Consider the following 22,891-nt stretch of genomic DNA (forward strand, 5'->3'; position numbering starts at 1 on the left):
AGGACATTTATTCAATGATCTGTCCTTTGTCCCAAAAACCGGGCCATTTGTTTAAAATTAAGAGAAGAGTCGGGACACCGGGACAGTCCTTTAAAAACCGGGACTGTCCGGGGAAATCCGGGACGCCTAGTTACCCTATACCTGGGCAATAAATAATTCCATACCCCTTCCTCCCCTCGAACACGCAGTCCAGAGGTCCTGCGTGGGCTCGATGTCAGGAAGTTGGACAGACAGACGGGCGCATGATTTCAGGATTCTGTATCGACAAAGAGGCAGGAGAATCCAGGAAATAAAGACAAGCTCCTCCTCCCACAGTGAGTTCTGACGGCTAATGCACCTGCTGCGGGGGCTTATGTGTAACAGGCGCGAACTGTGGTGGACTTGGCCCACCATCTTTCCAACATACATAAAATGAGGTCCACTGCGTTGGATGATTACAGTGCACTAGAAAGACAGATAATTGCACTTGCAAGCGCCATGTACCATAATTACTATTATTGTGAATACTATTATAAGTATTGCAGCAGTATTGGCGTTATTACTGGGTCAGGCCTCTGCTAGTGGGAGGCGTGTTTAGGTCTCACCCGTTCTCTCTGCCCCCGCAGTAACTGCATTAAATGGACTCGCCGCTGCCCCATCTGCGGGCTTCCGGTTCAAGGATGGAGTGCCGGTCGTGGGGAATCAGTCTCTTCTGTTTCTATCCCCTGTGTTTCGGTTACAGCCCAGAGAACTAATACTCAAGCAGGAAATAATGGCTGTATTTACATCCCCGGCGTCCTCCCCGAGCATCATAAAAAACAAGTATTCAAGATAAAAATCAAATGGGGCCATTATAAAATATGGAACTCATAACAAGTTACCGATAAATCTATATTGCGGGCCCAGTGATTCATTACTCGCTGTAACTCGATTGTTACAGCAGGCTTAAAGCGCCAGCGCCTACAGATTGAGATGAGAGGCAAGCGGAGCTATGCCTCTGCCACTGGTCGAATAGGCAGAAGGTGCCTTTGTGTGTCATCTGCAGATGGGAGAGGAGGCTGCGTGGCCGCATTTTAGTGAATATAGGGGCCCTGCAAAGGGCCATGGATATTCACTGTATTTAAGATGTAACTGCAAGGTTCAATGTGACTACACCAAGGAATGGGTACAGTTTCCTACACCACGCCAAAGATTTTCCATTGTGCTTTTCCCACCCGTGTCTACTCTTCAGGAATGGTTTGATGGCTTTTTGTCTCGCTTAGTTCTCGTATCCTGATTTGATGGTTTTTCCTTCCTTTTCTTGTGCTAGTTCTAACAAAAGAATATTTCACATTGATTTTATCAGTTACATCCTTCCATTGCTGATGTCATGATCTTGCACTACACGGCATGAAGGACTATTTTCTCTTGTCCTATGTGCCTCTCTATAATATACTAGGTCCACCAGTGCCTGCTTTCCCCTCCACCCCTATTATGCGCTCACTGCCACCAGTCAATGTAATGCCGGGCAACCATCTTTAAATGGGCTTAAATCCATTCCAAGATGGCAGCTGTGGGTGTGTAAGTATACAAGACAGGCACCTGAGAATTTTGTTTAATTAAAGAAAAATTATTCAAAGTGGTCGCCACATATGTGTGTGTCAACATAAACGTATATTCGGAATGTTTTTAATTTTGTTTTAAGAATTTTTTTTAAAGATGGCTCCTTTTAATCCCAGACCTCTTAGACTTTAAACTGACCTTCAGGGCAACAACAGCAGCCTCTACTATGAAGGCCTCCAAGCAGCACAGTGTGTTGTGGTAGCCCTTTTGGAAAGCAGAACTGGATGGTCATTTCACAGGGACTTATCTGCCAAGATTGTAAATCCGCAACTAAAACTGGACTCAAATACAGCTGCACTGTCCGGATTGGAAATCGTAATGCATTGATACAAATCTCAGCAATCCAGTGAATGACCCACCGAACTCATTGACTGTGATGCCCTGTGTGCAAGCCCTTCTACTTCCAGAGGTTTTATACTGACAAGGCCCAAGTTATCCCACTAATTCGCAGAAATTAGCCAAACAACCTCTTGGTGGTATCATCTCTTGTAGGTGAAAATCACGGTCAAATCTGTCTGAAACGCAAGCGTCTGTTTTCCACTGAGGCTGGTTTGGTGTCCAAGCACAAGGCACAGGTCATTGTTTCCGCTCTAGCATCACCGTTTGAGCGTTTTGAAGAAATAGAAATTGTTCTCAATTGCTCTGATGTCCAATCATACCTTTAAATATACTAGTGATAACTTGGAAAGTTTCAAGAAGTGTTTCTTTAGCACGAGCCCCTCCCTGGATAAGAGCCTTCAACGGCGGGTCAAGAAGCAATGACGGGCAGTTTACGTTTCAGATGAACTTCGAAGGGAAAACATTAGAAAGCAGCTGCTGGGAACATCACATGTAAAACTCGAGCAGAACCCACATTAAACACAAGGACATATTCAGATCTGTAAAGGATCCTAGAACTGCCTCGAAACTGGCGATAAAAAGACCTGATCTGATGTCACTGGTACAACAATGATCTTGCAGCTAGGTGGTGCTGAAAATGACAGGTGCCATTGTTACCTAAGTTAACAGTGTGCACTTTCTCAACCTCTGACATGGGAGACTGAGTGAAACTGTAAGGAATGTGACCTGTAGTTTAATTAGTAATCAACTGCACAACACCAGGCACATATGGGCCACTGTATGCATGTGGCACCAGACCTGCACAGTGACCTCCCCGCGAATCAGTGACCCCAGCGATTCCTTGGCACCTGAGCTACCCTTTCCTCTTGTAACTTCCTGCCCTCTCCACACTTCCTGTGCCCTCGCACCTTCCTGCTTGTACACTATCCCATCTCTCTTCTTGTTTGCCATATGCCTCTTACCCTCCTTGGCCTTTCTGCTGTGCCCATTCAATGCCACCATTCCCACGACCTTCATTCTGAAGTGCATCTCTGCCCATGCGCCAATAAGCCCTGTTTTGCCCGTAGGAAATGCCCCATTATGTGACCCTAACGCCCTTGTCTCTCCCTGGTACCTACGCCTCCCTGCCCTCATACCCCCCAGGCCTCCCTACCCCCGTAAACCCCGCGATGACCCATCACCAGTGCTTTCGTGCAATCCAACTTTCTCGCTTTCCTGCTTCCCTCTGGAACTTTAGTGTGATAGTCTCCTGTGACGCTTTGCACCCCTGCCACTGGCACCTGTTCCAACCAGCCTATGCCCACTTTACCTGTGCCATCTGAACCTCCTCCCGCGTGCCCTCTGCATCTCCTCGTCCCTGGGTTTTCCCTGCAGCTCTTCTGTTCCATATACCTGCTTTGTCCCCTGGTCCCATTGGTCGGCATAGACTTCTCACCCACTGCAACCTTTCCTGGCCTCCTGCAGTACCTGCCCCTGCAGCCATCCTGTAGCAGGAGTCACTACTTATCTGCAACATGTGCTTATTTAAGGGCCTGGATAAGAACTCGACGTTGCGGGTTACTACGTCACAAAGGTGTCAGATATCCCATCCGCCGAACTCTAAATCCCATTGGATATACCAGGATTTAGATTTCCGCGGACAGGATATCCGCCACTGTTGTGACAGGGTAACCTGTCCGTCGAGTTCTAAATTAGGCCCTTTGTGATTGGCACAGAATGTGTGAATGAAGCTTGTACTGCTGCTCCCCATGCTGTACTGGTGCTTGTGTGTGAAGCTTGCACGACTGCTGTTTTTCCTTGATCTGTTCTACTTGTGACTACTGTGTGCACTATCCTTTCGGTGATGTACTTTAACTTGTGTGACCTATGCACTACTGCTGCCTATCCTGGATCTGTGCTTTGTGTGACTAGTGTGGGCCGCAATGTCCCAACATGTACTCTACCTGTTCTGTGTGTGTATGTGTGTGCATGAGTGTTTGTGAGAGTCTGGGTGAAGCTTGCATTGCACTATTCCAAGATGTAATGTACCTGGGCTGTGTATGAGTGAAGGAAGCACATCTCATCCTCACAATGTGCTGCATCTGTGCAGTGTGTGTGTATACGCCTGCGTGGGTGTGTCCGAGTGCCTTGGTAGTGTGCACTACTGTGGTCTATGCAGGGCTTGGACTGTGAGTTAGTGAAGCTTGCAGTACTGCTTCCCATGATGCACTGTGCCTGCTGTGTGTTTGAGTGAAGCTTGTCTTGCTCCTTCCCCTGTCTCGCGGTGCTTGTTCTCAGTGTCTGAGTGAAGCTTGCCCTGCTTATGCAGATTCTGTTCTGATGAATGTTACATTGTTGGTTGGCAATCAACCTCAGCTCTGAGGCCCTCAGTGGTGGCCAACAGATCTTGGGGTGCTGCCCGGTCCCTGCAAGGTGGTGGAGAACTTGGGTGTCTGGCTTGACTCCAAGCTTCCTATGGATTTCCAGATATCTAAGATCGCGGCCTTTTGCTTTATGCTACTCAAATGCCTCAGGAAAATTATTTGGCTTCTCCCTCTCTCAGCTCAAAGAAACATTGTACAATCATCTCTAGACTAGACCAGGGACTGCTCTACTTAGGTGCACCTAAAGAGTGCTGAGGGGAATTCAAATTGCAGAAAACGCGGCAGAGTGTTTGCTTCGTCTTGTACCTAGGCACTCTTCAGTTGCTATTTATGTATGCGCCCCTCACTGGCTTCCTATAGAGAAGAGTATTCTTTTCAAACTATTGTGACATGTTCACATGGCCTTAAACACATGTGATAACTCTTAACTTAGGGCACTGGTTCCTTTCCTTTCTCCGAGGCGCCCTCTGCGCGGGGGATCAGCTCCCGGCTACCACACCGCGCTATATACTATCGAGGAAGGGCGGTAGGTCTTTCGCCTACCCTACGGATTTCTCTTTCTTTAAAGATGTGGACTTGCACTTCCTTTCTGGGGTTTCGTAAGTTGTTGAAAACTTGCCTATTTTAGGATTACTGCTGTGCCTTCTTTTCTTGTAGCGCTGGAAAACCCTGTTAGGGTAGCCATGCGCTTTACAATTTTTGTATTATTAATATTATGTTGCTGCTCATGAAATACCTAAACTGTTTGTCTTAGTGAAGCTTGAGAGAATATTTTCACTTCACAACAACCAAAAGAATAAGCTTTAAAAATGCTTGTTATTAATAATATCAAATGTTACAACCGTGTGTGTTAGGAATATATGGAATGTAAACAACACTATGTTGCCCTGCAGCCCACAAACCTTCCAGGGAATAATGCATTGCTGCTGTGCTTCTAGGAAACTGAAGTCATGTCCCCTATTAAATCACAAAACCCCTTTTAGCAGGACGCAGTGCTGCCTGTTGAGCCTGGGCCCAGCATGCACCCCTTTCTACCTACGGATTCATTGTTCTTGACAACACAGCAGAAAGTCCTTGAATACATGACGAACTTGCCTCCATCTACTGATGCATGGTTTTAGGAATAAACCGTGGTACAAAAGGCTAATGGAGAACGGTGTCGTTATTGCCCGTCGCCAGTGGCAAAGCAATACTGCGTTTCCGTAGCACTGTTTATTGTGGGCACACAGGATGAAAACAAAACGAGTGAAGACCAGCCTCTCTCGTTAATGTTCATTAGGCGGAACGTGCTCGTAGATGGAGGCCTGCATGGGCCAATAGACCTTAGTCTTTGGAACGTCATTGTGGAACATAAAATGAGACCATCCCACCAACTTCCTGTTTGATAAGGAGGCTCAGTAAAAATCAAACCACAAGGACACCTGTGACTCTGAAACATCACTTTTCGTACGTCTGGCTCTACATTGGCTGCCAGTCAGACCCGCAATATTATGCAGAGACCCTTAATTAATGGAGAACATTCTAGCAATCTCCACACAACACGCAGTCAATTATTCATGGAGGCATGTGTAGCTCTTATTGGCTGTCTCAGTGGGTGACCCATAATATGGAAATTCACAAGGGGGTGCCTCAAATATTTAAGAGCAAGCAATTTAGGCTCTTATGTACAAAGACACAGAAGGGGTAAAACCCTTTTGATGTTCTAATTCTTGAGAGTGCTTGATAGTAAGCTGACAATTTTGCATTTCTTTTTTGTTTTAAATCTCTTTATTGAAGTTTGCAAGGATAAAGGAACAACTGTACTCACAAAGTACAATAGACACAGTGATAATGCAATTAGGGGCACACTGAACACTCATAACCACAATCACAAGGCAAATGTCGCCAAGAAGTGTAAGATAAGTGAACATCAAGTAGACACTGTGTGTGGGAGAACAGGGGAAGGTGAAGTGAGAGAAAGGGGTACCAAGGGAGACTAAACGAATAAAATACAGAACAAGAATCAAGGTAACATTGGTCAAGTCAAAGTTGTTGACATGATGCATTGGTGGGGATCCATCATATGGTAAAGCACAACCTTACTGGCATTGTAAGCAAAGTGAATATATGCTTAGGAGCGAGAAGAACAAATCCGCATGAGATCAGAGTAGTAGTTTGAATGTGTCCAGTTTTGGTGGATGGAAGCATCTGAACTCTATGCACTTTTTTAATACAGGTGTACATTATAGGTACGAGGATTTTCAGCACTTAAGACAAGACCTTTGCCAACTGAAACTTTGCCAACTGGAACGCTTCTCATACAAAAAACGTGTTTGTGGTGTTTTTTTTTTCTAATTTTGCATCACCTTATGGAAGCGCAGGCCTGAGGTTGGACCACACTGCACATTAACTTACCCTTTATGCTAACATGTAAAAGAAGGAACAAATCTGGATGAACTATGGCATTCCACTATATAAAAAAGCAAAAAAACAACAGGTCCACCCTTTGATCAGGCATTCCATGATCAGCCACTTATTCCAAATACCTCCTCTGAGCATTAACATGCATAGTCAACTACTTTACCTCGTTTGGGGCAATAATGCAGGCCCCCTCTAACAGCTTCTTTGTAAATACCTCACTTGACCATTCAGAGACTACACGTATCATTAGAAGAGTCATGACATGCGATGTCGCCATGGTAGCATGTTTTGACCTGGAAGTTGCTTCTCCCGTTATGATGGAGCTGGCAGCAATTTCATCAAGGCCATACAGTAGGAAGAATTACCGTCACACGTGGGAACCCCCAAATTGCCAGCAAATTTCAGCACCCATATGACAAGCATCCATAACATCCTGACTCTTTTCTCCCAGCACTTGATGGATATGCACTTGCATTTCTGCAAAAGACTATTATGTGCTACATAGCAGTCTTATTTTGTGCTGAAAAATAGAGGCCGACTGGTGCCTTATCACTGTCAGTGGCTTAAACAGTGTCCAAGGGCGGACCCAATGGTGAAGCCGGTGGATACCCTGTTTTAAGGCAGTCAGCCTTCCCCTACCATTATACAAGAGTTTGGTAACGTGGAAGGCAGCACAAGTGATGTTAGCACCCTTCTCTAACTCAAACCCTAACTTTGGCCTGTCTACCAAAGGCATGTGAATGGTTCCTTCGTGCTCCCCAGACTACCCAGACTCCATCCAAAGACACTGAATATAGTCAAGGTCACTGGAATTATACAGCAAGTGAGACTGAAATAAAGCAACCAGGCTTGACTAAATTATGTGGCAACAAAAGTCAAATTATGTGGCACAATACAGCACTTTTTGCAGAAGTATTATTTCAACATTTAGTCATTTTTTACATGTTCATACTGTCCGGAGAAAGGTTTAGACTTATTGGTACCAGTTTGACACCCAAATGCACCAATAAGCAAGAGAAAGGAGACCAGTCAACCTTTGCGACAGATCTTCCACTCTTCTGCAACACTTCACTGAGTTTTTAGTAGCTTCGTATCCCTCTGGGCTGGAACAAAATTATTTTTGTTAAAATCCGAAGATTATACAGCATATGCTGGATTATGAGGCAAATGTATATTTATGCAACAACACTGCAGCCGAAAGAAACGCATAATTCTAGTGGCCCTGAGTACAGCGGTTTAACAAAGGGCCCTGTAGCAGAAATAACCTGCTACAGTTTATATCACAATCCATCTCCTCATGTCGCCGTCTCGCTGACGTCAACGGGCCCTGTGGAAAGAACTCACAAGGCCCCAGCACATGCCAAGATGGCCGCCAGAGCGCGTCCTCGACATGATCTCGCCTCCCGATTGGACCGCACGTCTGGTAATTAGCAGATTGAGTAAACGCCTGGGCCGGGCTCACAGCTAAACTCACGAAATATACGGCTCATCTGGCCCTTAATCCGCAGCGGGCATCCGGCGCGCGGCTGACATCCCTATGAGGTGTTTGTTATCAGACGGCTTTATGGGATTATGCACGGACCCGAGATTTGTCAATTCCTAATGCTGGTCGGCACGATGCGCGAGAGCACGATAAACACACAAACGGGCCCAAGTTCACCCGAACATGAACAGACAAAATTGGTGACAGCTAATCTTTTTCATTTTAGACTCCCCCCCCCACCCTCGCGGAGGCGCGCTTGTGATTGCCATACAAGCAAAACGAGATTAGTTTTGGGGCAAATTGGCAGCATGCCACCAGGGCCTGTCAGACCCAGAGCTGGCGCGTGTCGTGCATGTCAAAAGAGCGGCGGGAGGGTGCACAGCAAACAGGAGATCGGATGGCCCGAGGTCCACCAAGCCTCAGCCTATGGAGTTAGCAGATTTCACCCGAGTCAACACTTGGAGGTAGGAATCTGGCGAGGCAGTTAATTGATTTATATTGAATTTCTGTAGGTTTATATTGGAGCGGACAAGGCACCTGAGACGTCAGAGCATCTCACATTTTTTGAGACAGTGATTTAAGAATTTGTGTCACCGTCCAGGCAGCTTTTCATGTGTTTGTATTCTTCATTTATAGTAGTCGTAGGAACGTTTAGGCAGTGTACGGCAACTGACACTAGTATGAGACAGTAAAACCCTATTTAGTGATGATTTAAGACCTACACCACCAAATTCGTGGCATTTTATTAGTTTACGGTTCCCACGGATAACATATTCAGGTTACAGAGTCTATAACCTTTCTGGACATTTCCTTTAACTGAGCAAATGTATCACTCAGTTTAGACAGAAATATTCAATCTTGATTTTTAATTTACATCATCAATTCATCCATTGTAAGAGAATTACGCTCTGGAGTTCAAGTTTTGAAGTAAACAACACATCCCCACAATTTTTCGAAGGCAGATTTCAGTAGGTGAAAGCTGCAGAAATGTATCAAGGTAGAATTCCTGGGGATATACTGGGACATGCAGATTTTGGTGTGCCAAGCACCAAAATTCAGATCTTATGCCCCATTTATTGTGGCGGAGCTTGGACTAGGCAATAATTATCACAATGACAAATTCTGAATAGATAGGTTTGGGATTTTGCTGGATGCAATCATTATCATGTCTCATACTTGGCCACTCGTACTGTCACAGACTAATGTTATTAATTATATTTTTGCACATACATTTCAAATTGTCTTTATGATTAGTAATCAAACTCGTGAATTTAGGCTTATCAGAACAGGCCGAATAAACTGTCTTTTTAAATGCATTTATGGCGCGTAAGACGTGTGCCAAGTAGCCAAGGTATCTGCATGCAGTTCACATGTTTGAACCGCTTGAAGGTTCACATGGGCGATGCAGTGAACTAATCTGATAGATGGGGTGGAGAGCTAAATATACCCACCCTCCACAAGCACTGCATCTCCACCCTAAATTATTGTAGGCATTGAACGATGATCCAGTATACCAGGCACACTAAACCAAATATCTCACCCACCCATGCAGTCTGTGTTTATAGAATTCTATGACGTTGCATAGCAGAGGATACTGGGATTGGCTCAGTCAATCGCAAGGTTTCTGATGTAGGTGAGGTATTGTTACTGCTGATATACTGCTGAGTATTTGTCTGCTACCCGTACTACCAGTAGGCATTTATGTGTCCACTCTGTTGCTGCTTTCCCTGTCATCAATTATTGTTGGGGCCCTGAATTCCAAATCTTCCTATGCTGGGTTAAAGTGCTGACTGTGGAAACGGAGCGGGGGCACAGTGAGCTTCTGTGTGTGGGGGAGGTAAAGCCAGTGGGTACAGGTGCTAAGAGGATTATTGTCCATATACGCTTAGGCATTTGCAGTTGTTAATAGCCATTCACCCTCATTAAGGTTTACATTCACATCTACTGAGTGTAGCCAGGAGTAGCCAGCGCTAGTAGCCCGGGGTAGCCAGCGCTACATCTAACTTGTTCTTTGGTATCCCAGGACTGGCCTTGCCACCCTCAGTCTCAAGGGCAGTGAAGGAAGGGGCAGAGATTCAACAGGGAACCTCTTTATTTTCAATTCCTTCAGCTCATCGGCTTTCCCCTACATCCTGAGCAGCAAATAGGAATTTAGTCTGGGCTAAGGATGGGACAGGAGGTCAGACCTGTGTTATCATGGGGGGGGGGAGGGTCAAAGGGTGCATTCCGCTAACCATGACATTTTGGTGAACTGACGTCTATGAAGATTGGGTTCATACTTATAGGATGGAAAACAATTGTCATTAGTCTTTGCCTTTGTTAGACAAAGAGTAATAATCTTTATTCCCTTATGTTTTGTACCTTTATATATTCCAAGGTGTTTGCCATATAGTTTGTGCGAGAAAGTGGGTTATTACTTGGGTATGATAAGGGTCCTTCTTAAGTAATGCGTATGCAACTTTCCATTTACTGGGACCCAACTACACATTTGCAACACTTGACTCTCTCAGGGTAGTTATAGAAATCAGTCCAAGTCTTACTCAGGGGAGGTGGGATGGGCTAGTTTCCCAGTCCACTGGCATGCAACAAACAACACCAATTAAATAATTATTCAGTAAGTAAAAACAATAAAGTGATAGCTGTGAATAAGAAATCCATATCCAAACACAAAACATCAATTGTAGGGGTTAAGCATCCATAGGCCATCCGTTGTAGAACTCGGTGCTCACATGGTATTTACACGCAGCCACCACCGGGTGTATGAAGACTCAAGAACAGCCGTCCTTGAGCCTAAAATTCAAAAATGATACCGAAGCACACTACTCATATGTAGTCCAAAATATAACAAGTTCATTAAGCCATAAAAAGTGTCAGAAGTTCCAAATGTTTATTTTAAGTCTACATAACATTCATCAATTTCCACACAGCTTGATGGAGAACCCATCACAAATCACAGGAAGCCGACACATCTTTCGTCAGAAATTACATTTCCAAGGCTGCAACAGTACACAAAGGCGAGATTTAAAAACCATTTAAATGAACGGTGAGGATGGGACAAATGTACTATATTGCCTGATCAAGTTGGTCCATGCCAAGTTTAAAAAACGTGTCATACCGTGAAGAATAATGATCGAAGATGGTCCACCAAGACCAATCTCAATGGCATGAAATATCTGCCCGCGATCCTCAGTTTTAATGTGAATTCTATCGGTATCAATTGTGCCTTTAAGAAAAAGCAAGTGAAAAGAACTCATGACATCAAACTCAAGCTTAAGTACCTTTAAATATATTGAATCACACAAAAGCACATCCCTACTCCTATGTAGGATAATAATACCAAAATGCGTGTGTCCTAGAATGTTAGCGCCAATAAGAAAATTTAATATTCAATGTAATTAAGAGGCCAAGGGAGGACGCGTACGTGTAAAAACTCAAATGAAAAATATACACATATGGAGCTAAGTGATGTCTGTATGGAGAATATCCATCCACTATAGTAATGGAGAAGCTTGTGTAGGGACATAAGCCTGCAGTTGAAATATGAAACCGTCTATGTGTTAGAAAAGTAAATGAAACATTATGTGGGCGATAAGGAATCCCCCTGGAAAAACATGGCATGTAAACCACAACAAGAGCTGCCCTACCCAGTGAGAACCTGGGCCATACAGTATTTTTCAAAATCAATGGTTCCTAGCAGACAATATGTGGATACTTAATAACAATTCGCACAATCACATTAGTAAAGTATTTTAGGACACTTAAAAGGGAACTCTACTATTGATAGAAAAAGCACAAACCCATAAACAGTACCAAATGAATCATTTTTATGTGAGGCACAACACAAAGTTCGAAACACATTAAAGTAGAAACAAATATGAAAAACAGGAGAAAAATAATAAGACAATTATGAAAAAATAGTGCTAACGGAGGGTCGAAACGCCAAGTATGGTGAGTGATCTACGTGACTGATATTACATCTTTGAAGGACTCTTCCGGGTACCCCCTGACACAGTGCATTATCCATGCACGAGGCACTACTGCTGGCCATGTTTATTAAATCTCCTCCAGTGCAGCCCCTGATACAGTCACTTGCCACACACTAGATTCTCCTGGTGAACTATTTTTCTGAAAACATCTTGCACGAGTCTTCCAAAATATCACACTTACACTATATACAGTGTTGGTCCACGAGACCCAGAGCCAGAGTATCCACATTTGAAGCATTTACATACCATTTATGTAAATTGGACTAATTAGCATAGTAATCTAAACGCAGATAGGAACCTACGTATCTCCCCATTATACCATAATTCTGAAAAAACATTCAGTGTCACCTTATAAAGTAATATCATTTGATGCATTACTGGGCTATTTCTTTTAAGCAATCTGCACCAACACACCACCAGGACCCAAAGATCAACCAATGGGGAAAAAATCATATTTGTAAAAAATGAAAAAGGTAATACGATTAATTTTAAACAGTGGCATTGTTTTCCCTTCTAGGCAGTGCTGCTGCAGTCGTGCTTTCGTCTGCACATGGGGGGAGGTCCGGCCACAGACACCCGTAGTTCACGCACACATCTCACTGTTTGAGGTACCTTCCTTGGCATGGAAGTGGCACTTCTCAAGATGGCGTCCCGTGCATCACAGACACTTACCCAGTAGAGCACGTCCGTCCAGCCCTCCATGGTGATGCACTGGAATACCGTGAGCATGGCAAAGGCGAAGTTGTCGAAGTTGGTGATGCCATGCTTGGGCCCGTCCCATCCCGCCCTGCAGGTGGTGCCGTTCTGACACTGGCGCCCATGCCCGGTCCCGAGGGCACAAGGAGAGGGATCGTCCTCTGCAGGGACATCTGGGGGGACAAAACCAAAGGATGCAGGTCAAAGAGGAGAACAGAGCACACTACAGGCTTCTTTCACTTTTACACGGGGCGGCTCCTTTGCAATGGCGAAGAAGTGTCGCCCCCCTGGCTGAGCCAGCAGCAGAAAAATAAAAACGATAGTTCATTCAGGCAGCCGTAGTGCAGGGATTGGCGGGGCTGGGCCACAGGAGGGGGAAGGTGTGAGGGGGAAGAAGAGAAAGTGCACTCAAGCGTGCATATGTGTTTGGCCGGCAATCTCAGGCCAGTCAAATGCACATACGCACTTAGGTTTCTCAACACAGCTGGACTGGAGAAACTGCACAGGCCTCGGGGTTGTGTCTGAGCAGCAATTTAAGCTGCGCAGACCAATCATGGTGCTGCTTTCATGCTAGCTTCAGCAGGAAAGCAGCGCCAGGATTGCTGGGGAGCCTGTGCTGGTGTCCCAGTGAATGCTGGGACACCACATTGAGGGAAGAGGAGCGACGAGCGAGGCGGCAGGAGACGGCGGCATCCGTTAAGGTAAATTTGTTTATTTATTTTAATTATTATTTTCATTCTGCCCATCCCCCCACCCCCCCCCAACACAGGCCTCTGTCTCCACCCGCCCCTCCCCTTGAGATTTACGGTGGCCGCCGCTGCCTTTACACTTAGGGCAGGAACATGTTGAGTATCTCCTGTTAGGACAGAGGAAAGCTGAGGAAGGACTGACAGATGCGGCAGTGGGCGAAGGGGGCGTCACTCATTCACAAGACCTAAAAACACTAATTATGTGACACACTTTGACCTAACTCTCTAGGAGAAGACATTACAGTGTGATAGGAAACCATAGCCATCAATTGACCACAGGTTTTAAAAAAACAGAAATAAATATTGACTGTATGCCATGTTTACAGCTGAAGTTTTTTGTGTGTGTGGTATATAAAGCTTTGTTTAGTATGAGTAACATTATTACTGTGTAAGCCAGCAGTTTCCCTAGAGAAGCATTGTTAAGTACATGTCTGCCACAGAAAGGATGAGTGCAACACTTTTTTTTATTACAAAGGATAACTCTAAACACCTGATTCCATTCAGCTAAAGTTGCTGATCTCATCACATTCTAGTGAATAATGCACCTTGTGGGTAGAAAGATGCAGTTGGCAGAAAAAAACGCTCCGGCCTTATATTAACAAAGGACCAGAATACCTCAACAGACGACTCTCCTTTTACACCCCGACCCGCATCTCCACTCCGCCGACCTCGCAACCGCCCCACGCATCCGCAGAACTACCCCAAGCGGTAGATCATTCTCGCACCTTGCTGCCAAAATGTGGAACACTCTTCCCACCCACCTGCGCCAGACCAAAGACCTCTTTACCTTCAGGAAACTTCACAAGACCTGGCTATTCGAGCAGCAGCAGCACCTCCCCCTCTCCACATTCTCGCCCTTCCCCTCCTCAGCGCCTTGAGACCCTGACGGGTGAGTAGTGCGCTTTACAAATCCCTGATTGATTGATTAATAGATTGACAAAAGGTGTTTAATATCACAGAGTTAAAGAGGTGATGTATAGGTCATTAGAGCAGAAGCTACTCCATAAATTAGCGGGGCTCCTCCCCTAGATAGTTAACGCTCGTGCACCCTTTCAACCTTCCCGTTGTTAGTCTTTCGGCGTTCACACACGTCTTTACGTCTGGGACCTCCTTGCTGCGACGCGTGTCGTCATGCGTGTCAGCGGTACTTAGTGCGTCAATGGCGCTCTATTTGATTTATAAGGTTTGGTGACCAGTCATAACTTTTCTGAGCATTCTAGTGATTACTCGCCCAAAACTAAGAGTACACAACCGAAAGGAATGCAACAACGGACAGTGCTTGGAAGTTGCCGTTAGCGCTATACATAAGGACTGCAAATAGCAATACTGTTATACATATGGATGTGGAGAGCCACATCGACACCCCTCAATTTAAGATGGGTCAGAAATAAAACATTATATTTATGAAGAATATCAAAGAATGAAGCGTGAGCTGCCTTCACGGGGGAGGAGTTAGCTTCAGATTTCCCGGCAATCACGCTGGCAAAGGATGTTAAGATACATTATGAGGTGCACAAGAGGGGCTTAAGAGGCACTGGAAAGAGAGTGGAAGAGTGCACGCATTGTTGTCTGTAAAGATTCCTGGTGAAATCCGACAGACACTGCACCATACCCAACTGAAAGCACCTGCACCCAACTATTTATCACAAAATACATTTATTCGGGAGGTGTAACACCCTTCCCCCCCCCAAAGCTATGCCTCCAGTGCCTACTGCTCAAAAGCACTCATAAATCGGAGCAGCCTTAGACTGTTTTTAAAATCTCATCTGCTGAATCGTATATTCTTTCCTGGAAGGCTTCAGCAGTACAGTGAAGTCGGCACTCTACTAGTTATCACAGTTTATTAATTATTCTACAGTTTATGAAACTAGATCTTTTTAGGGCCTTTCATTTTTATTTGTGGGATGACGTCCTTTCCCCCAAATATTTATTTTGTATGCATATTTTTTTTTGTAGCATAACACATCTAAAAAGGCATAGGAACACTTTACAAGTAATTGTATACAGGTAGCATTTCTGCACCCCTCCAGCCTTCTCATTGTTAGTCTTTCCTTCTTCACTCACATCTTTAGGTTGGGATCTCCTTGCTCTGACAGGCTATCGATTTTACCTTCCCTATCATATTCAAAGACACCATCAGCTGCACCACCTACACCTGACACCCCTGCCAGCTCCACAGGACACCTCACATTCAAGATGCAAGTCAGAAACAAATACTCCCTGGGTGTAACCCTCGTATGCAGACCACCAAGTCCCCACACTAATTTTATCAGTGACATAACAGGCTTTGTTGCACCCTTCATTACCAACGCCAGCCCCTTCCTCCTCCTCAAAGACCTTAACTTTTACCTAAAAGATCACACTAACCCTAACCCTACGACCCTTCTAGAAAACTTCTGAAACCTCAGCCTCACCATAGCACGTTAACGAAGCTATCCGTACCATTGGACAATTACTGGATCAGAGTTCCTCCTCAATGAGTAGCATCATAGTTGATAAGCCAGTAACTATGACCTGAAAAGACCAATACGTCATCAGTTTCAGCATACCATCATCAGAGGATCCGCTGGCTGCAGCTGGAAAAGCATAACAGAAGAGGACTAAGCTTCAAGTTTCCCAGCACACTGGCCCGAGCACACCACCAACTTGCAGAAAGCCATCAAGAAATTCAAAAGCTGGATCCCTGCATGAGCCAATGGTCTAGCTCCCCTCAAGCGCATTCCAATGGCAAGAGCCTAACCAAAGGCCAGATAGTACACAGAGGTACTGAGGCTGATAAAACACCACTGCAAGCAAGAAGAGCACAAATGGAGAACAAGTTAAGATACCAATGATAAAGACTTCTTCAAATCCACCCTGACGCTACCACCAGCAGATACAGAACATCAAGAGCACAGCTCTTTTAGACTACATAGTCGCTGGCACAAACAACAGCAAGGTAATTTTCATCTTCATCATCAAGGATTTCACCGTGCCTCTTCTCACCTCCAGAAACACCATCCCCCTCGAAAGCTCTTGAAATTCTTCTGTAACAAAATCACCTCCATATACAGCATATTTTATGCAACCAGACCCGGTTACAATCACAACTCAACTTCCCATCACAGCCAAAGAACAAACTCTGACTTCATTGCCCAACATCACGACTGACAAACCAACAGCTACCATGAAGACTATTCACTCTGGGCACTCATATGACCTCTGCCCCACCACCCCTTCACCAAAGAACTCCTACCGATCAGCGAAGTACTTACACCCATCCTCAATGGCTCTGTTGACTCAGCCAGATTCCCATACACCTGGAAACATGTTACCATCATGTCAATGCTTAAGAAACCATCTGTTGACCCAGCCGGACTGTCCAATTTCAGATTCATCTCCCGCCTACTGTATCTGGCCAACGTCTTGGAAGAACAAATCAGCCAACACCTTTCTGACCACCTCAGCTACCACCAGCTCCTCAACACTACACAGTCTGCATTCAGGCCCAACCATAGTATAGAAACATCACTTATTGCCACCACAGACAACATCTGTATGATCCTTGAGAGAGGAGACACAACAGCCTTCATTCTCTTGGACCTCTCTGCAGCATTTGACACAGTCTCACATTCCATCCTCATCAGGGGCCTGCATGAAATTGGCATCTAAAGACCTACTCCACGCTGGATCTGATCCTTCTTAATGGATAGAACACAAGCTGTCAGTCCCGCACCTTACTCCTTGGAAGGCCACAAACATACCTGTGAAATACCTCAAGGTTTATCGCTCAGCTCCATCCTCTAGAACACATACATGATACCTCTGGCCAACGTCACCTGCGCACATGACATCAACATCATCTCCTATGCTAATGATGCCCAACTGGAACAAGACGCCCAACACTTGTCCTCTGGGACAAGACCCCCAGCTGCCTGCATGACCCAAGCCATCAACTGGATGAAAGCCAACTGGCTCAAGCTCAACACATACAAGATAGAAGTAGTGATGTCCGGCAAGAACACCCCACCATGGGACCCCAACTGGTGGCTGGCCAAAGTTGGACCCACACCAGCAACCACACCAGGAACTTGGGAATCATAATTGACATCAAATTGGTCATGACCGCAAAAGTCAACGCCATCACTGCATCCTGCTTCCTCACACTGAAGATGCTGAGTATCTTCAAATGGCTCACATATAGCACCAGAAAAAACATAATTCACTCCCTAGTCATCAGCAAGCTGGACTACAATAACACCTTTAGCATTGGCATTCCCAAGCAACTCACAAGAATATTACAAACCATCCAGAACTTGTGGGCCAGACTCATCCTCAACCTCCCTCACAGAACTCACATCACACCACACCTCTGGAAGCTCCTGCTCCTGATACACAAATTTGCTCATCTCAAACTCCTCCAGCACATATTCAAGGAACTACACAACCTAGGACCCACTTAACCTGAACAGTTGCATCTCCTTGTACCAACCACCCAGACGCCTTTGGTGTGCAGGACTCCTACTCGCACACATCCCACATATAAACAGGACCAGATCCAGAGCACTGGCGTTCTCTTACATCGCTCCTATAGCACAGAGGAGCCTCCCACTCCACACTAGATCCTCCTCCCCTGTTCTTGCATTTCACAAGAAGCTGAAGATCTGGCTTTTCAATTAACCAATCTAGCATAGGCAGGGCTAGGCACACATGTGCTCAGCGCCAGGATACCCTTACGGGTCAGAGTACGCTTTATAAATACACATGACTTGAGATTTTACCTTCTAGGAAATTCATTTGCAAATTAGAATCATCTGGTTCCAGACCTGGCCCCTGGGCAGCCCTCCTGGAAGGCATTGGCACAAGTTATAGGTGTTCTGTTTATCCCTTTTTGCTTTCCTCACTCTTCGTCTATACAGTGCTTAATTTGTAAAACAATAAGTGACAGAGCCCTGGTCAGGAGGCCGATGCAGCTTGCACCACCCATTGCTGCTGTCAGCGCTGCCAATCTCAGTACCAACACAGCTACTAACCATCACACTCCTGCAAGTGTGACAATTCAGACAATCCGGGCTCCCAACCTATAGCAATGGCCTGGGAGGAAGGTATTAGTCATTTCAAAGTATATTGATTTAATAAACGACTGTTGACGTGCTCATCTCTAAATCAGACAAACAGCGCCACAATGTGGCAGACTGTCTTAAATGCAAGCACTAACAATTAAGTGCCGGTGCCGAACAGCGGAAACCACCGGTTCAAATTAAGCACTATGTCTATCTATTCACGGTTGTCCTTTCCCCATCCATTCCTTCCCCATGCCTCCTACCTTCCTCTGGCTCATCCCTTGCAGCGCGGGCCCTGGTGCACGTGCGCACATACCTGGGTATCCCTCCTGCAGAGAGTAGCAGGTCTTGTGCATCTTGCCCATGAAGAGCTCCAGCCCGATGATGGCGTAGATGATGATGACGAACAGCACCAGCAGAGCAATGTGCAACAGGGGCACCATGGCCTTGATAATGGAATTTAAAACGACCTGGAGACCTGCAAGCAAGCAGAGGAAAGGCAAGCTCAGCATCACAAAACTGGAAACACTACAGGTGTGGAGAGGCAGCGAAACACACACAACTTTTCGGTGTCTGGGCTTGGCACAATGCACCATTCAATAACATCAGCGCTCATTCAGTGCTTACACTTTATGGAGAAAACAAAACTAACAAATCAAAAGTAGGAAATTGTGGCACCACTTTTTTGAAGAAAAAAAAAACTTCCAATCAAACTCAGTAGTTTTATGAGATCATTTACTCTACATGAAACAAATTACAGACATAACAAAAGTATTTGTGGAGTGTATATTTGCCCCACAGGAGGTCTCCGCGTGTTATTTGAGGATATTGTTACCCAACTTAATGGTACTCATTTTATTGACCTGTGAAGGATGAAATGCTGCGTTGACCCACTGGGCTTCAAGCCTTAGTTATGGTGGTGAAACGCAGATCCCTGGAGTGAATGCATTTGTCCACTAAGTGACCAAACCCGAAGACAGCCTGAATGAGGACATGGCTGGCCAACTCAGACTTCCATACTGCTGAGGTCGATTAGAAGATTGATACGCGACACTAGCGACTATGATCAATGCGGTCTGCGGAATGGTTAATATTACACATGGCAAAAGAAGAGGGAAGTATCACTCTTATTAGACTTTCAAAGAGTATTCTTTGTGGCCAGAAGCGGTTACTACCAAAGAGAAACACTGAAAATAATGAGGTAGCCATCTACTCATTCATCGCCCACAGAATGCAGCCCGCGTGGGTGCAACGAAAAATCAGGTAATTTAGCAATTTATCATGAAGGAATGTCCCCGCGGCGGCGGGCCTCAGTCCTCGTGAGCCAATGGACTGATTAACACAACATCACCCTGGGGTAAGTGAGCTGCCTCATTAGTGAAACGTGATGATGAATACACGCCTGACGGGCACTTCATTCACAGGGGTAAATCTACGCGCATACGTGTGCTCTCTGCGCACGTTCCTTTCACATACCTGACGGGCATTTTATTCACAGGGGTAAATCTAGTCACATATGTGTGCTCTCTGCACACATGACATTACACAGGCAGCATTCCTTTATCACTCTGGGGTAAGTGAGCTGCCTCATTAGTGAAACATATCATGATGAATACATACCTGACTGGCACTTTATTCAAACAGTAAATCTACTCACATACATGTGCTCTCTGCACACATGACATTACACAGGCAGCATTCCTTTATCACTCTGGAGTAAGTGAGCTGCCTCATTAATGAAACATGTCATGATGAATACACGCCTGACGGGCACTTTATTCACACAGTTAATCTACTCACATGCGTGTGCTCTCTGCACAAATTACATTACATAGACAGCGTTCCTTTCACATACCTGACGTGCCCTTTATTCACACAATAGATCTACTCACATGTGTGCTCTCTGCACACATGACATTACACAGGCAGCATTCCTTTATCACTCTGGAGTTAGTGAGCTGCCTGAATAATGAAACATGTCATGATGAATACATACCTGACTGGCACTTTATTCAAACAGTAAATCTATTCACATACATGTGCTCTCTGCACACATGACATTACACAGGCAGCATTCCTTTATCACTCAGGGGTAAGTAAGCTGCCTCATTAGTGAAACATGTCATGATGAATACACGCCTGACGGGCACTTTATTCACACAGTTAATCTACTCACATACGTGTGCTCTCTGCACAAATGACATTACATAGACAGCGTTCCTTTCACATACCTGATGTGCCCTTTATTCACACAATAGATCTACTCACATGTGTGCTCTCTGCACACATGACATTACACAGGCAGCATTCCTTTATCACTCTGGAGTAAGTGAGCTGCCTGATTAATGAAACATGTCATGATGAATACATACCTGACTGGCACTTTATTCACACAATAAATCTACTCACACGTGTGCTTTCTGCACACATGACATTACACAGTCAGCATTACTTTATCACCCTGGGGTAAGTGAGCTGCCTCATTAGTGAAACATGTCATGATGAATACACGCCTGTCAGGCACTTTATTCACACAGTAAATCTACTCACATACGTGTGCTCTCTGCACACATGACATTACACAGACAGCATTCCTTTATCACCCTGGGGTAAGTGAGCTGCCTCATTAGTGAAACATGTCATGATGAATACACGCCTGACGGGCACTTTATTCACAGGGGTAAATCTAGTCACTTACGTGTGCTCTCTGCACACATGACATTACACAGACAGCATTCCTTTATCACTCTGGGGTAAGTGAGCTGCCTCACTAGTGAAACATGTCATGATGAAAACATACCTGACGGGCACTTTATTCACACAATAAATCTACTCACACATGTGTGCTCTCAGCACACATGAGATTACACAGACAGCATTCCTTTATCACTCTGGGGTAAGTGAGCTGCATCATTAGTGAAACATGTCATGACGAATACATACCCGACGGGCACTTTATTCACAGGGGTAAATCTACTTACATACGTGTGCTCTCTGCACACAAGACGTCACACAGACATCATTTCTATAAGTACCTGCAGAGACCATGCAAAGCAAATGAGGTTGAGGCGCAAGAGGGGTCATTTTTGAATACTGCATAAGACAAAACTTACTCGAGGAAAGAAATGCAAACTAAAAAAAAAAAACACTGCTGAAATGTTGATTTTTCGTACTGTTACGCTTAAAATATCTTCTCACAGCACAGAGAGCGTAGATATAAGGCGAGGAGCCACCACTTAGACACATATCATGAAGAGCCTTTTAAAAAGAATGCCAGTGCAAACCAATGCTTTAAAAGGACCGGAACTGTCAGGTACTAAGGCCCTTAATTATACTTTTTTTGTGCTGCATTTGTGTCATTTTTTGACGTAAAAGCGGCACAAACTTTAGAATAAAATAGGATTGTATGTTGTAAGTTTGCGCCTCTTTTGCGTCAAAAAATGATGCAAATGCTGCACAAAAAAGTATAAATATGGGCCTAAATGCATGCACTTTTTATTTTGAGTGGGAGAGTACCAGTACTTCTCAACAGAGGTGCATTACTTTTAATTGGAGAGTACCGGCACGTCGCAGAAGCAAGAAGATACTCTGGTATAGGGTACCTGCACTCCCGTTTGTCATTTCAAGCACTGGTGCAATCCACAGAAAATCGAGGGATTATAGCGGCCATAAAACAACTGCTCATCAATAATGTTGTTTGTTGATTATTGAATGTTGTGAAGGATGTTTCACTGTTAAGTGCCATAGTACCAATGGTATCCTAGTGCACTATATAAAGGATTTGAAACATTTAAAATCAAAATAAATTAATCCCTGGATTTGTCAGGAAAAGTGCCAAAGCTGTACTTCCGGTGGATGAGGCGTTAGCGAGCACAATAAGCAGGCGAAACATCTCAAAGAGTTAAACCAGCAATTTGTGCAGTTTGCTTGCAGAGCGTAATTCCCTTTAAAAACTGCTAAAACCCGCCCTCGCGGTGGACTCGAGAAAACACATTCCTTGCCTGATCTCACAGGAGCTCCTGTGTTCAGACAGCATGCACCTGACTGGACAGCAAAATGTGATCCAGGGAGCCAGGGCTACTCGTTGCTATTCTCATTGGCTGCCATCAACTAATCAGAATGAATGGAGGAACTTTGGGCCAGATGTAGAAAAGGTTTTTACTCATTCTGTGTCTTTGGGAAAAAGTGTTCATACATATGGCCCTTTTTCTTTTTAGTTGAAAGGTTGGTCAATTACACAGTGCTTAATTTG

The 22,891-nt window shown here is 44.9% G+C and overlaps 1 protein-coding gene across 1 annotated transcript in view; it reads right to left on the minus strand.

Moving 5' to 3' along the window:
* Window positions 1-22,891, minus strand: part of CACNA1C (calcium voltage-gated channel subunit alpha1 C) — a 1,395,795-nt gene that overhangs the window by 479,034 nt on the left and 893,870 nt on the right. The window contains exons 6-7 of the mRNA XM_069228081.1: window positions 18,956-19,117; window positions 12,825-13,021 (exon numbers count right to left, since the gene is read on the minus strand). Of these exons, the coding sequence (XP_069084182.1) occupies window positions 12,825-13,021; window positions 18,956-19,117 (359 nt within the window). The remainder of the gene's footprint in view (window positions 1-12,824; window positions 13,022-18,955; window positions 19,118-22,891) is intronic.

This window comes from Pleurodeles waltl, chromosome 4_1 (genome assembly GCF_031143425.1).
Source record: "Pleurodeles waltl isolate 20211129_DDA chromosome 4_1, aPleWal1.hap1.20221129, whole genome shotgun sequence".
NCBI classification, from domain to species: domain Eukaryota; kingdom Metazoa; phylum Chordata; class Amphibia; order Caudata; family Salamandridae; genus Pleurodeles; species Pleurodeles waltl.